Raw genomic sequence first — 17052 nt, 5'->3', positions numbered from 1 at the left:
ATAACATTCTGATTCTTATAGAGAAAAGAATAATCTTTAAATAGAAATCATACAAAAGGAAGCTCGATTTTACGCCCACGGTGCGTCGCCAAGACAACAGCCAGTCTGTGAGACGCCGCCTTCGATGTTTCACCTTCGACAACTTTTTTTTTCCTTGCAAGTTAACCCTTGCAAGTAAATAAGTAACTTGCCAACCACAGCAGGCAGCACTCTCCACTGCATCAAGGAATGGAAGGCTTCGGCCGTGCCTAGTTACCACCCTACTGGCAAATAGGTGACCAAATAGTTACCACCACACTCTCGAATCACCTATATCACCATACCACCTGGTGAGAAAACAGCTAAGGGAAAACTGATAGTTGAATAAAAAAAAAAATGAAAAAACATTTAAACTCCATGAATCAGTCTGAAATAGTGAAGTCCTTGTTCCGGTTGCAAGATCTAGAAAATGTATAATTTCCAAATTAACTTAAGTTTAGTCCAAGGGGAGGCTTCGGTGGCGTCTAGTTACCCTTGCCATGGCACTATGCCACGTAGATACTGATTCAATAAACTATCACATCCCTATCGAATGCTCTTCAAACTAAGACATCGTCAGTTAAGATTGCATTCAAACGATAATTAATTGTTTTTAATTTAAGAAACAAAAGGTATTCATTCTTGTCAAATCTATCCAAAAAATATCAATATGTTCCATGATTTTGCTAATCGAATCATGATACTTCTGTAATGTGTAACCATGTATGTTTTTAAATGATAACAAAATAGTATGAGAATAGAATGAAATTCAGTTCTAACAAAACTTCCAAAATTTATTAAATTAATTAATTTTACATAAATAAAGCCCCATAAACAATGTCAAAATATAAAGAAGCTAAGTAAAGTAATCAATACATACAACAGAAGTGTATATGATCGAGATTTATAAAGGATATCCGTTACACATAGGACGCAGAGCCCAGTGCATCACGTGCAGCCATCGCGGAAAGTCTCGCCGGATGCTACGTCACAATTTACAAAGTTAGTTACGAATTCGTCCCGGTATGACGGTTAGTGAATTTCCATTCGCGTTACATGATATTATAATTAATCTTCTTTAGACAAAGGATAATATATATCTAATTGAATACTAATATCCTTTCAAAAATTAAATTGTATTGTTTTTAAACATAAAAAAATAGTTGACGTTTAAATCGTGATTCCATATTTAACCTAATAAACAGTTTTATATTAATTATTCGTATAATTTTGTTGCAAAACTAAAATCATTTTTAAATAAAAAAAAAAAAACCTAAAAATATAGAATAGAAATCGTCGCAAGTGTAATAGGTATAAACTCCGTAACGGTCGAGCGCTGCTTCTGACATTGGATGTAATCTGTGGCCGTCCACCGCAGAACGTACGCGCGCTCCGGAGGTTGCCAGTCTAGTCGAGTTCAGTCGTCAATCGTGCTTCGCCTGCCGGTGACACAGACTTGTTGCGCGTACGGTGTCCAAATGTGCTCAAACCCGCGACTGTGCCGTTAAATACGAACTAGCATGTGCCGTTAAAAGTGACTGTGTGACAATGTTTGTGGTTGTCCTACTTATGTTGGCGTCTGCCTGCACAGCTGACATCTATGAGAGAGGTAAAACTTTTAACCTTTTGATGAACTTTTCCTCGCAAAAGTTATTGTCACCTGCAAAGCTTTCCGAATTATTTCCTATAATATTCCGGGGCAGAGAATCTGTCATGCAGAAGTGTTTGTAAAGTTTTTTGTGTAATTTTATTGGAATGAAAACTGTAGTTCTTATCAAATACGAGTAGTCTCAGTGTAAAAAACAATTATTTCGCAGTAGGTACAGGTTTTATAAACTTTAGATAAAATTACGTTCAGTACCTACCTATTTTTTTTTTTTATTCGGTAACGAGCTACTTATCGGTTGACTGAGATCTCACCTGTTTATAGTGACGATGCGGTAAAAAATATAGTCATTTTGTAGACACCTCAATGACAACTATTTTGAGTTGTTTAAATAATAATAGCGCCTATCAATAAATCTACGAATATCGCCACAAATATTCAAATAGCAAGTTACACCTGCAGTTTTTTTAATACAAACAACAATGAAATTACGGCTAGGTACGTTACGGTTGAAGATAGCAGGTGTGGTAACAAAGCCTTTTTTTTATTAAATACCTAATCTATTTTAAGAAATAGCAGAAGTGAATTTTTTTCTAGTATTTACATTGTTCAAGGGCGTTTGCCTTTTTTATTTCAAATTAAAAAATTTCAAATTCATTTATTTGAAGTAGGCCCAGTTAATAGGCACTTTTGAAACGTCAAGTCAGTTTGTTCGTAGTGACTCTACCCGGCCGGCAAGAAACTCAGCAGATTGCTCTTTTTAAACATCATTTTACAGTTTACAATGAAAATGTATATATATGATGAATTTTCTATCTTGTGAGAGATGAGAGTGGAGCCTGCTTCAAAGCAGCCTTGTCGTTAAGAAATTCATCAATCGTATAGTAACCGCGTTGTCACAAATCGTCCTAATAGCTCTACCGTTAAGATATCGTTAATTTGGATTCAGCTTTAATCAAATTCAAGTGTCCATAATGATAAGTATATTCTGACTTTAAAAGCAACAGATTGTAGGTACTGGCGCGCGGCGTTGAGAAGAAAAGCTTAAGTTTTGTTTGCACAAAAAAAGTCGAGCGATCGTTTCCATCGTTTCCTTTGCCCATCCGACTTCGCAATAAACAAGACTAATTGTTCGAAATCATTTGTAGTGGCTCTTGAGTTCCCTTGTTAACAGCAACTCATATGGAAAACAATCGGCCTACACGTAAGCCTATTAACTTTATAATATTTTTTTTCAAGTAGGCTTACGCTCTAATAGAAACAGACAGAGGACTCTTCAGTTGCTCCTTTTTAACAATTTACTTTTATTTTTAATATTTATTATTCTTTATTATGAGAGGCCAGAGACGAAAGCAATCAAATAGATTCTTTCAAGGAGTGATACCCAATTAGGTGCTGAATAAAATTAAAAAATGTTGATTTCTAATTGAATGCCCTTGTCTGCGATACTCAATATATCTAGCAAACACTTAAGTTTTTTTTTTTATTTCACTACCAGTTAGGCCTCGACTGCAATCTCACCTGGTAAGTGATGATGCAGTCTAAGATGGTAGCGGGCTAACCGGGCTAATCGGTTTTACGCGACATCGCACTGGGACACTAAATCGCTTACCGGCACGTCTTTGTCGGTAGGATGGTAGTCTCCAGACCAGCAGGGCTTGCTCGGGCAGGAGACAAAAATACATCCCCCGATTATATCCCCTGACAAGGGATATAATTAACGTGCCCACCTGCCTAATCACGGGAACATGGAATAAGAGAAGTTTACCCCCGTTTAATATTACTCATATATTATTTGGATATAATTTCCACGTGTGCGCCATTGTTTTGAGTGTTGATAAAGCTGTGGGAGAAGATAATTTTTTATTTTTTCCTCGGGGATTACATTGTCCCCTGCCTTGCAGATCAGAGAAAATGCTGAAATTATAAATTCCCATTTTGCCCCTTCCGGGAATCGAACCCGAGACGGTTAAATTCGCAGAGCTCACGGTTGCCGATCCGAACTGATTTTAATTATTTATTATTCTTTAACTATCATGCAAAGTAATGTTTAGAAAATGATATAACGTTATTCTATGTAGAGTCGTTTATAAAATTAGGGTTTTTTTCTGACAAATACTATTTCTCTTTGGGACATTACACAAACAGCGGCATTTACCTGCAGTCTATCAGCCTCTTGTTTGCGTTATCCTAAGGTTGCATGGCAGAGATCGGTCCTAAGCGATAAGGCCGCCTTTTTTAAACTGCTTCTGTATGTGTTATTTTTTAAATTCCTCTTCCGTTTTTTTAACTTATAGTGGGCAAAATAAAGAATATAAATAAGTAAAACAGATACACAGTAACGTCTAAGAAAAAGCTAAAAACACCACATTAAAATTGTGTTATTTTGAAATATTAACGGAACAATTTCACTGGTTCAATAAATAGTTCCTGGCAATAAACTCTATCTTCTCTGACAAACTTTGTACAGCGGTTGCATAGTTATTTCTTCTAGTCAAATAATTGAGAACAGGGTAGAGAGAAATCATATTTTAACTAATCACCAGCTAGGTAAACAAAGTTGCAAGCTAGCAAAAGCGACTTTGCGAACAAAGTAAGCAAAGTTTCAATGCCCACTACGCAGTATTCACTGTTGTACCTTCTGATATCTTCTGTCTACCTAGTGGGGGGCTGACCAACCCATATATATATATATATATTTTTTCCAGTTGTGGGAATCGAACCCACGTTCGACAGGACTCAGAAAGCTGGGTCGCAATCCGGCGTCAAATATATTAAGGATTTAATTATCATAGAGAGGGTTACAAGCAATCAAATCTAACCTATTCATAATATTGAGCCTATAGATTAAAACGTTATGCGACCGCCATATTAACATGCAATACAGAGCAAGCAAGCAGATGTCTAGATTAAGTGCGTTCCCCACCCCCCCACTCGCCCCCCAAATAGCTGTTTACCTATGTCAGCATTAACAGCAACAGTACTGCAGCTTTCGAGGGCCCGGCTTTGTTTTGTCCGGCAGTACTAATACAAATCGTGGACACGAAATCCCTTTGTGTGAAACCAAACGTGATGCTTCAAAGTCTGATTAAACGGCGCAATTTAGTCGACAGAATTTGGCATTATGGTAATAAAAAGCTTTTTTTTTCCTATCAATGTTACCTGGCGGTGGTGGCTGCAATCTGCCCTGGTGGTAAGTAATGATGCAGTCGCTTAGCGGCAAGTCTTTGTCGGTAGGGTGGTAACTAGCCACGGCCAAAGCCTCCCACCAGTGCAGACCAGATCAGAAAATTCTGAAATATTAAAGTCCCGAATTGCCAATTTATTTGCCAGTTATTAGGAATAAAACCATTGAATATATACCAAACATTGGTTTTCTTTATTTTTTATTCCACTACAAGTTAGCCCTTAACTGCAATCTCACCTGGTGGTAATTGGTGGTGCTGTCTAAGATGGTAGGCGGGCTAACCTGTGAGGGAGTATATAAATAAATAAATTAATATACTAAGACAATACACACATCGCCATCTAGCCCCAAAGTAAGCGTAGCTTGTGTTATGGGTACTGAGATAGCTCATGAATATTTCTATATGAATAAAATACACATAAATACTTATAATATACAGATAAACACCCAGACACTGAAAACCATTCATGTTCATCACACAAACATTTTCCAGTTGTGGGAATCGAACACACGGCCTTGGACTCAGAAAGCAGGGTCGCTGCCCACTGCCCACGAAAAACGATTATTGTTGATGTTGGAAAAGGACCACTGATGAGTTTCTTACCGGCTTCTTCTTGAAATAATCTTCTTTCCGAAACGTTGGTGGTAGAGTTACTAGAAACAGACAGACTTGCACGATTCAAAAGTGATTATAAGGCCAAGACTGGAAATAAATGATTTTTTACGTCAATTTGAATTAAATCACGCTACAACCTTTAAGAGCCAAACTAACGTAGTAACGATAAAGCTACTTTTTTGGGCTTCCAGATAGATCAAGGCTTAAAATGGAATTTGCATATCGACAAATTATGTGGCAAAATTTCTACAGCTTGTTTCGCTCTAAAGCGCGTTACACATACTTTGTCAGCAGAGGCAACGTATGCTTGCTACTTTGCTTCTGTTCAAAGCCTTCTTCAGTATGGAATTGATTTGTGGGGACGCGGTGCCGATTGGGAACGCGTCTTTAAATTGCAGAAGCGGGCAGTCAGGATACTTGCTCACGTATCGCAAGACACCCCAGCTCGACCCTACTTTATTAAACTAGGTATTTTAACGCTACCTTGCCTACTCATTTATAATGTAGCAGTATACGTAGAGCAGCACAGAAACGAGTTTGCCAAAAGGAGTCATTGTTACTTACGATACCCTCATAGACTTCTATCCAAATATCACAGCCTTAAAAAAGCTACAAAGACTGTAGCAGGCATGGGCCCGAAGTTTTTAATAGGATACCAGGTAGCATAAGAGATGCACCAAATAATAATTTATTTAGGAAAAAACTGAAGACTTGGCTTGTCGAGAAGGCTTTCTACAGTTATAATGAATTCTTGGATAGTAAAATATTGTGAAGATTGACTTTACTTATTTGTTATTATAGAATAATATTATAATGAATTTATAAAATTATAATATACATTTGCATGAGACAATTTATTATTGAATAATTACTTTGTGACGTATAATATTAATATTTATGAATAAATGACTATTGACTATTAACAGCACAGGCGGGCGAGTCGACGCGGTGGCTCGGGTATATTGTGTTGAATAGCGGACAGTTGGGAAACTTACAAGAATATCTTATGCTCTAGCTATTTAACATCACTTTAGTACCTTGCATCAGTCGGCCAGCTTAGCATAGGAAGGGAGGGTGATGTGATGCGGTAGGTGGGGGAATATTTATCTATAGAACCTTAAGTTGTAATTGTAAATTTCACACTTGCGTAACTAGGGATTTTCCGATAACGGTAGCAGTGGCGTGGACCAGGTTAAACGGTAAAATGGCATAAAAGGTCAAAATCCCCCTCTGTTGCCAGTTATATGAAAATGTTAGGGCAGGCAGCGCTTTTGTGCATGTATGAAGTACGCCACTGACCGGTAGGTACAGAACCATTCGGATTAGTCAGAGTTTTTCTTTTAAATAATTCTCGTGGTGCGATCAAAGGTGTGGAGAAATATTAATTGCATGCAGATATTTGGAATATGTTGTCCAAGTCAGATTTTTGTAAGCGATTGAAACCTGTATTTTAGTGAGTTAGGTAGTTATGTATTTGTTATCATTCCATTACAATATTAAGCCCTCACGTCAGTAAACAAAATTTTATAACATATGTTAGTTTTAAAAATAGAATTCCAGTCTGTATAGTGTACATTATTCCTACCAGTGAAGCCTTTTAATTTGATATCCATGTTGAGGGTGTTGTGAAAATAAATGTATTTCGCTAAATTATGGTGACAGCCAACTTAGTCTTAAAACATTTCAAACTGTATAGTATTCTACTAGTCGAGCCCTATCGTTTGATACCCATATCTTGGGTGTTGTAAAAACATATGTTATCCGGCATTTTGTGAAGGCGGCCATCTTGGACCGTCTTTTTTAATCAAAAATAACTAAAAACAACTGATTCGCCTTTCAAACAAAACAAAAAAACTTAAACAAAATCATATACATACGTTCAGGAGCTACAATGCTACAGACAGACATACACTGACACGTCAGACTTATAACGCGAGGACGACAGACTTGTTACACCCCGTCTTTTTTGCGTCGGGGATTAAAAAAAGAAGATTGAATTCGGCTTAGAATTAACGTTGGTAGAGTAATGAAGCCAAAAAGGAAAATTCCACTTTTTGCTTTCAGTCGTGAAGCCTGTAGTTGTTTCAAACAAACGAATTTGTGAATTTGTATTTTGCACTTCGTCTGGCCCCGCCGCTCGGGCCCCGCGGAAAAATTAACTCGCTCCGGAACGGGAATCACGATACAACTGCACTAATTCATATTGCGCTATCAATTATCTTGCCGTATGCAATTGTATGGTAAACGACGCGGTATATATAGCGGGGAGTTCGTTTTAGGTTACGTTATGTTATGTTTGTCTGCGATATGTAAAGCCATTTTAGGGTCTCAGAGGAAAGTCTGCCACGACGGGCGCCGCTAGTTGGGTCGCGGTTGTCTATGAAAGCGTTCCCGTCGCCCAGTCGCCCAATAGCATGGCAGGTGGCTAACAATTTACAATCTCCCACATCTTTATCAACTCTCAGAGTAATGTCGTAATAATATCAAAATAATATATGTGTAATAATAAACGGGGGCTAACTTCTCCTATTCCATGTTACCGTGTTTTTTTTTTTATTTTACGACAATACACACATGGCCACTTAGCCCCAAAGTAAGCGTAGCTTGTGTTATGGGTACTAAGATAACTGATGAATATTTTTATGAGTAACATACATAAATGATTATATACATATAAACACCCAGACAAAAACTGAAAACCCAAAAAAACATTAATGTTCATCACATAAACATTTTCCAGCTGTGGGAATCGAACCCACGGCCTTGGACTGGACTTGGACACGTGCCAATCGGCCTACAATTTAGTAGGTGGACACCTTAATTATATCCACTGTCAGGGGAAAAAATCGGAGGATATATTTTTTGTCTCCTGCCCATGCTAGCCGTGGTGAGGGTTTTCTTAAAAGTCAATAAAACGCGTTCGGTCGAGTCTGCTTCATCTGGGACTCTCAGCGACAAGGAAGTCGATCGGGTGTGCACATCTTCATACAAAATGTATGGCAACCATAATGATAAGCGAAGTAGCTCAGGTACTATTTTCAGTCTTCCCATCGGGGGACCTAACGCTGAAGTGGCATAGCCAATGAGTAGCGGCTGGTTGCCATAGACGTTGTCCACGTGCAAATCTCTATCAAAACATTGTAACTTATGTAGAGAAAGAAAGAAAGAAACATTTATTTTTTACATTGCGCCACACATTACAATATTCACAACACCACATATGTTATGTGTGGCACAACCTAGAAAAAAGGTGCCAGCTCAGCATTGTGCTGCATGCGCCAGTGGGAGCATACAGCGCTGATTTTCAGTTGGCACCTTGTACCAGGTAACACCACGGAAATACGTATACGTACGTATAGCTAGTACGAATATCGATTACCGGTGATGTCTTAGGTATATAAATATCTGAGTTTCCTCGTAGGTCCCCGAAACAATTCATCTTTCCACTTGTCTTTGGTTTTGACCACAACCCCTAGATTTTTTTCGGAAATATAACAACTTTAATGAGATTAAATATTTAAAAAATACCCGGAAGCTGTGATAGCGCAGTGGGTAGGATTTCGACTCTCGTGGAGCAGAGTTCGAATCCCAGCACGCACCTCTAAATATTTTTAAGTTAAGTGCGTTTTAAGCAATATAAATATCGCTTGCTTCAACGGCGATTGGTAACTTATTTTTACCTCAAACTTCTACTTATAAATAGTTACAAGTAAGACTTAACTGAGTCTATAACTACGATTTAACGTTCACTTTGTTCACGTTCACATAGACTATTTTATTCATTATACTGACCGACACTACACTAATTCCTCACTGTACTTTACTAGCTCAAAGGGTTTTCGATTTTAAGCCTTCTCACTGAATGTTCGTTATTGAGAAGCTTTGGGACCTCATGATAAAAATAATATAAGAACGAATAAAGACTGGATACATTAATAATGTATATTTTTATATCACCCCACTACTGGGTACGGGTTTCCTCTTACAATGAGAAGGGGTTGTGGTTCTAGTCCACCACGCTGGCCCAGTGGGGATAGGTGGACTTTGAACACCTTTGAGTACATTATGGAGAGGTTTCCTCACGATGTTCCTTCACCGTTGAAGCAAGTAATATTTTAATTATTTAGAACGCACATAACTTAGAAAAGTTAAAGGTGCGTGGTGGGGTTCGACCTCGCCCCCAGAAAGTGAAGTGGAAGTCCTACCCACTGGAATATCACCGCTTCATTATTTTTGGAAACCACCGATAAAATAACAGAAATGAAAATACAAAATACCTAATTAGAAGATACAACAAAAGTCCAGGCAATCGAAGGCGCATAGAGAAAATATCATAGGGTTCTTACGTGTTTTCCTCCCAAGATCTCAGCCCGTTCAGATACCACTCGACCCGACTCGGCCCACCTAAACCATTTCAAAGAATTGTGTTTGTTTGTTTGTTTTGTAAAGTTAATTTTAAATTTTTGAAGAAAATAATTATAAAATAAATAAAGAAGAAGAGTTGATTGTTACAGTATATTTCTAAAGTGGGTAAATAATTAAACTTTAGTTAACTAAAAACTTGTAATTCATGTTTGATAGATATTTAATTAATTTTTAAGATTTTACAAAGCATAGGTATGCTTATAATTATTATTTAAATAATCGATAGTTTTCAAGAAACAATAAATTTTTTTTTTTATTAACAACCAATTTCATGATATTGAGTTGGTGGGTATTAATTAATAATACCTCCCGGAATCTTATTCGTTATCAAGATGTTCAGGCGATCAAATAAATAAACGAAGGTAGAAAATCTTACTCTTTTCACTCAGTTTACGCTGTGACAACCATTCCAGGGCAGTAAAACACAACCCGAAATAAGTAATAACGAGATACCATGCCGCCATTATACTATAATTTTCCGTCTTAAACTCCCGTCGTTTTATAAATAATAAAATAATAAACCATAACATAAGGAGGATAAAAATAGTGCGTTTAAAAACTTTTCCATTTTAAAAGCAAGGTCTAGTTAAGGGCGAAGCACTAGAAGTTCTCCAGGTATTTTGAAAACGCTTATATAATTTCCCGTCTTAAACTGCACCGTCGCGTCGCATCAACAAATAATAAAATCAAAAACTATAAAATCATAGGAAATAAAAATAGTGCACTTAAAAGCTTTTCCCTTTTAAAAGCGAGTTCTTAGTTCAGGGCGAAGCACTAGTAGTTGTCTGTAGACAGGTAATGTGATTGCTGGGAGCTTAGTGTCCTAGAATAGAATTCTTAGTGAGTTAAAGTAATAAGTACCTACCTACGGTGAAGGAGAGATGTTAAATTAAAATATGTCATAAAAGATGTCGGCGGTCGGTTTTTCTGCTTTTCTCTTCCGTCCCACTATAAAACGACTTCTATTTTAGGTATTGTACGCATTAATTGGTACACAACTTCTCGGTGTCACTTTATAATGTGAACTAGTTGTCGTCTACTGTATATTGGACCTTAATTAATATGAATTATAAGTTAGAACATTATTAAGGCTCAATTGTAAAAGATTATACTTCTTTAATCACAGATTTCGCCAAGGCTACATTGTAAATTTTCCTGGTTATTTCAAACGAATGATAATCCAAACAATAGTTGGTATAGTATATATATGCGTATGTGTTAAATACGTGGTATAGTGTGTTTATTATTTTTTATTGATTTATTGAATGTTTTATGCAAAATAAAAATAAAAAATAAGAGCATTCAGCACTAGTCTATATATTGTGTAAGTGTGGGTAATGACTTTTCGGAGTTATGTGCGTTTATGATTTAAGCAATTTTAATATCACTTGCTTCAACGCTGAGGGAAAACATCTTGAGGAAAACTGAGCCGGATGCCGGAGAGTTCTCGATAATTTTCTAAACAGTGTGTGAGGTCCACCAACCCTCGCTTGGCCAGCGTGGTGGATTACGGCCTAAACCCATTTCATTATGACGGGACCGATATCTCAACGTGCTCTGCGATGCACGGGGGTGAACAATACAAATTCGATTTAAACCGAGCTTGTATTGAAAATTACGTCATATATAAAACCAATATAAAGCAATATAGAACCCCGGACCTCGGGACCCGCAGTCCAACTAACCGACTGCTAACCATTAGATTAACAAAGCACTGAAACGGGAAATAAAATGGAATGAAATCAAATATCGCATTGTTATTTCCTAACGTTTTTAACATTCACAAATTATTAAAAATGCACCTTGTTTCGTATACGCGAGGGAATCTCATATTTCGCTTTCCCGTTTGTGGCCCTTTATTGGGCTTATCAATCTGCAGGTAGAACCGGCACGGGTGGGAGGCATTCCCCCCAATGCACAGACCTATTATATAGTTATACGTCGTCTACGAATCATATTGGACCGACAGACAAAGATGACAAAGGTTACAAACACCTCCTTTGTCACATAAAAATGTACAATAGTCGGATAAAAGCAGCTTACTTCGCGGAAGTTCATGATATAGAATATTGTATAGTAGTGTAGTATTTGTTGAAAAAGCGGTGATAGACTAGTGGTTAAGACTCTAACTTTTCTGAGTGAGTTTTCAGCAATTAAATATCACTAGCTTTTAAGATGAAGGAAAACATCGTGAGGAAACATGCGTGCCTGAGAGGCGTGTGAAATCCATCAATCCGCAATTGGCCAGCGTGGTGGGCTGCAGCTCAAACCCTTTTCACTGTCGGAGGAGACACGTCCTCTGTAGTGGCCTGGTAATGGGATGATTAATTAATGTTAATATTAGTTTTAGTTTGCTATGATCCGCCAAAACTGATTACGTGATTGATCTGACGACATACTGCCGTCACCAGCACCCAAACTAGATGGTACACCAAGTGTTAGGCGGTAGAAGTCTAAGTCAAATATTTCTTTGTTCAAATAGGCACATAGATGGAACTTTTGATGCGTTGGTTATATACAAAATGTGTACATAGCACTGAGTAGTGATAGCCATAACGGCAACTACAACTTAAAACTGAAGCTACGAGGGTTCCAAACGCGCTCTGGTCTAAGGAGAAGCCCACAACAAACTAAGCCGGGTGTTCTTTTTGTTATCACCATCTCACATTGTCATTAGAAAATATTTAAGAAGCAACCTGGTCAGAGCAATTGTTCACACCCAAGCTTTTCTATCTGACACAACCTCGTCTGTGACCGAGAAGCGAAGTTATGTGGGAGATAATCTATGAATATTACACGATGATTAAAAAAGCCTCGGATCTCAAACAAAAGAGGGGCTTCCATAGAGCATATGCCCACCACTTTACTGATGCTTGATGGATTTATAGGTTAAAACTTATCACACATTAGTGATAAGAATTTCCACAGGGCTAATGTAAAGAATTTCTAACACAACATATCAATACCTCACCAGTCGTGACCCTAGTGAACCCAAGTAAAACAACACCATAGAGACTGGGCCTGTAGAAGTATTGATATAAATTTTTATTCCGAGATTTCGCAATTGTGCATTGAAAGTCAACATCTGAGGATGCCGGTATCGGAGCTAAAGGTGCGTAGACAGCGTATTTTGAAGAATATGTGTAGTTTTTAGTATTAAATTTGAATGATATACACCGTTGGATGGAAGCGGGTGTTGTGTTGCGGAGTTCCAATATATGGTGTAATATACAAAAAGTAGGTAGGTGAATAGGTTACATCATAGATTTTTATATATTCCTATTTATTTAGCCGTTCGAATTGTGTTTTTATTTATTCCACTACAAGTTAGTACTTGACGGAAATCTCACCAGCTGGTAAGAGATGAAGCAGTCTTAGATGCTAACGGTCTAACTTAGGGGTATGGCACTTACATTAATATCCCTGATCTTTTTTTTTTTTTTGCTTTGTTGCAAAATTGCTTAGCGGCACGCCTTCGTCGATAGGGTAGTTACTAGCCGCGACCACCTCGCGTCCACCGCGTCGGCCTCCCACCCTGGACTGGGAGACCAGAGAAAATTCAGAAAAATTCCAGGGAGCGAACCTGAGCCTTTCCAGTCTCAATATCCAATTGAAACCATAGCGCTCAACGCTGTGGCGGGATATGGGATTTCCATTTCAGATAACTTTTTCCAGACAGGTTCGATTTAGATATAGGCACAGAGAAACTCTAGCTTTTAAAAACTAACTTTGTGTTTAAAAAATTCATCTGACTTTAATGAATCTCTCGAACAACTTAATTATTTACGGATTTATTTAGGAGAGTTTAACGAACACACACGGTTCGTGGATGAAAAAATTCAACCTCGAAATTAGACTATTTCAAACAATTACAATTATTCAACAACAATAAACCAATGTATTTAAAATACAGTACATAATCGCAGAATCGCATCCTTATAAATTTGTTTAAATAATACATAACACTACAATACTTTGACGCAGGTTGTAACAAAAGTAATCTATGGTAATGAACTAAAAATAAATAATTTCAAGTCGGGGACCCATATACAAAATTGAGAGGTTAACACAAAATAAATATAAAAGACAGATTTAAAAAATAAATAAATAAAGAAAAAAACAGTAATTAATTAAAATCTAGAATTAAAATTAGGATAAATTAAATTTCAATTAAAATTAATATCCAACTATTTTATATTATAAACTACTAAAACGTTTTATGTATAATATAATCACGTAATTTATCGTCAATAGCCTGTCCACTGCTGGGGTAAAGGCGTCTCCCAATGGAATGGTTTGCCCAAAATCACCACGCTGGGCAGTCGGTTTATATATAATAAACCAACGAAAATTATATTAAATTTTTAAATATGTATTGACTATAAGCTGTCATTATTTTGAAATCACTTCATTATATTTCAATTAATATAGGCAATACTTAATTGGTATACGAAATAGGTAGCTTAAAGATCATCGGTTGGTAACTAAACTACCAGCAGTCAATATAAATTCCCAATATGAACCGAGTGATCAAAACCGTGTCTGGTAACTTACAAGCCACTGGGAACACCGCTGGTGAGAGAGCTTATAAAATCAAAGCCCGTATTACAAGTCTATAATGGCCCGGTGAGTCTTAACTTCCCATCTCACTTCTGCGGGAGGTGGGAAGTATTGGGTGTGAGTGCGGGGGTGACAAACGGGGTGTTGAAGCGTGTATGGGAAAAGTTACAGCTTAAAATATTTTTGTATGCAGTTTATATCAAACTTCGCTTTGAAAGTTCGCTTACACAAATAAACACTAAGTGGATATGACTTTTTTAAAACTTCTAACGTACAAGTTATAGAAGTGACATTCGGGAAAATTTCTGAGGTGCATATTATCCACCCATCACCGGCGCTCTACAGGGTTTTTCTACTGCTAAACTTTAGACAGGATTTAGACAGTAGTCCACCACACCAATGGCAGATTGGTGGACTACACACGCCTTCGATAATCTAATGGAGAACGGCATGCAGGTTTCCTCACGACCTTTGTAGTTAGAGTAAGTAATATTTACGTGCATAATTCTGAAATTCTTGTCTATTTTTCATAGATAGCACCGGCCCTTTGGATCGCGGTATCGCGTTAATTAAAATTGGTAGCTCCGTTTTCAAAATGGCGCGCGGTTATATTGAAGACTAGATTAATCACTATATGAGATTCGTCCCTACTCGAGTTTATAAACGAGAACTGAGTGGCTCAACTGGTATTCGATCAGTAATATTTGTGACGTCGTTTCGACTATGTGTTAGAACAAGCGGTTCTAGCGAATTTGTTTATGGGGATACATATGAGGACATATAAAAAAAGAAATGTTTTATTCATGCCGACTTGAATGCTTCATAAGTGCCTGTGATAAGTCACAGGCACTTATGAAGCATTCTTACATTTTAATACATTTAACATAAATAATGTTAGGTGATGGTGATAACTGTATTCGTTAACTTAAAACTAAAGCTAGGAGTGTTCCAAACGAGCCCTGGTTCAAAAAAATCCCGCAACAAACTTAGCCAGGTTTTTTTTTTGCTTTCACCATCTCATATGCGAGTTAATGTTTAGTTATGAAGTTAGAGCAAATAATACCCAAGCTTTTTTATCATACATGTAATCCTTAGTATTATAATAGGATTTCTCGATAAGCTTACGTTTAATATAAATTTTTAACTGAGAGACATCTAAAGGATTTCATCTGAAAATTGTATTTGTTATAAAATGATGTACAATTACCGTTAAATGAATTACTATTTTTATGCAGTCTAGTAAACTGCACTACCAATTTATTTTTACTTCTAATAAGAGAGTGGACTGTAGCTATATTAATATATAGCTACAGTCCACTCTCTGTCGTCTATTTAGTATAAGTATTTATACTGTATTTTTAGTATTTATAGTGTATTTTTATTTATTAAGAGCACTAACGACACACACACACACACACACACACACACACACACACACACACACACACACACACACACACACACACACAAACACACACAAACAAAACATGGACTGATATGCACGTCAATTACAAGTGCACATATAATTTTTATTCTCAAATATATATATTACAGCATCTACGACAAATCTGTTGAACTGAATTGAAAACTCATTTAAAAAAATCATTCCCGCTTAGTAAAATGAAGAGAATGCATACGTCTGAAATACATTTATGATGCATTCGGAGGAGAAAATTAAAATATTTCTTTGTGCACTCATTATGCCAGTATTTTTTATATTCACTGAACCTGAACCGAAGTAATATGTAGCTAAATTAAATTTAGTGCATACTTGCTGCATCTAGCTGTGCTTACTGATAACCGAAAAGTTTGTTTACTTGAATGCGATGATCTCAGGAACTACTGGTCCGATTTGAAAAATTCTTTCAGTTTTAGATAGCTCATTTATCGAGGAAGGTATAGTGCAAAGGACCAATGAAGAATGTTTCACAATCGGGTTTTTTTTTCCTTTAGAGAGCTTCCGCTGCGTGAACGGTTAAATTTTCGTCAACATTTTTAACTTGATTATTACCTGGGGGTAAGTGATGCAGTCTTAGATGGTAGTTAACATTTTAAGGGGTAACAGGTAAAAAATTAGTATACCTTAACCCCTAATCTGTTTCCAAGCGACATCGTATCTGAACGCTAAGTCGCTTGGCGCCAGGGTGGTAACTAAGGTCGAAGCCTCCCACTGGACCAGCCCGAAGAATATTCTCAAATTACTCTTTCCGGGGACCGAATCATGGGCCGGGTACTCATAAAACACAGCGCTTTCCAATGCGCCAGAGAGGTTTCCGTTATATTGATTGATTGTTATAAACGACGCGCGTTAATCAATGGTAGTGTCACTATAAACAGACTAAAGTGACGTTTCTTCAAAAAGTCCTATATTAGCACTAGATAAGCGTTATTGATATAAATGAACATTGAATTTAAAAATTTTTAATCTACTTCTAAAACTTTCAAAACAGTGTATTTCGTGCACAGAAATCGTTCAGTTACAGTTTTATTAAAAGTTTGGATGGAAATTCCAACGTTCTGAACAATGGGAAACTTTGTTTAATATGCAGGAAACATTACTACATGCCAAAAGTTTAAGCTATACTATACGCATGTAATCGATTTAATTAATTAATACATTCTTAGTTTGATAACAAACTT

The 17052-nt window shown here is 36.9% G+C and overlaps 1 protein-coding gene across 2 annotated transcripts in view; it reads left to right on the top strand.

Annotated features, from left to right (window-relative positions):
• Positions 1-1444: 1444 nt before the first annotated feature.
• Positions 1445-17052, top strand: part of LOC120636694 (epidermal growth factor receptor) — a 273668-nt gene continuing 258060 nt past the window's right edge. For both annotated transcript variants that reach the window (XM_039908274.1, XM_039908272.1), the window contains exon 1: positions 1445-1627. In XM_039908274.1, the coding sequence (XP_039764208.1) occupies positions 1567-1627 (61 nt within the window). In that variant the 5' untranslated portion in view covers positions 1445-1566. The remainder of the gene's footprint in view (positions 1628-17052) is intronic.

Source organism: Pararge aegeria, chromosome Z, assembly GCF_905163445.1.
Source record: "Pararge aegeria chromosome Z, ilParAegt1.1, whole genome shotgun sequence".
Taxonomy (NCBI): Eukaryota; Metazoa; Arthropoda; class Insecta; order Lepidoptera; family Nymphalidae; genus Pararge; species Pararge aegeria.
This window is presented reverse-complemented; position numbering and strand designations above follow the sequence as displayed.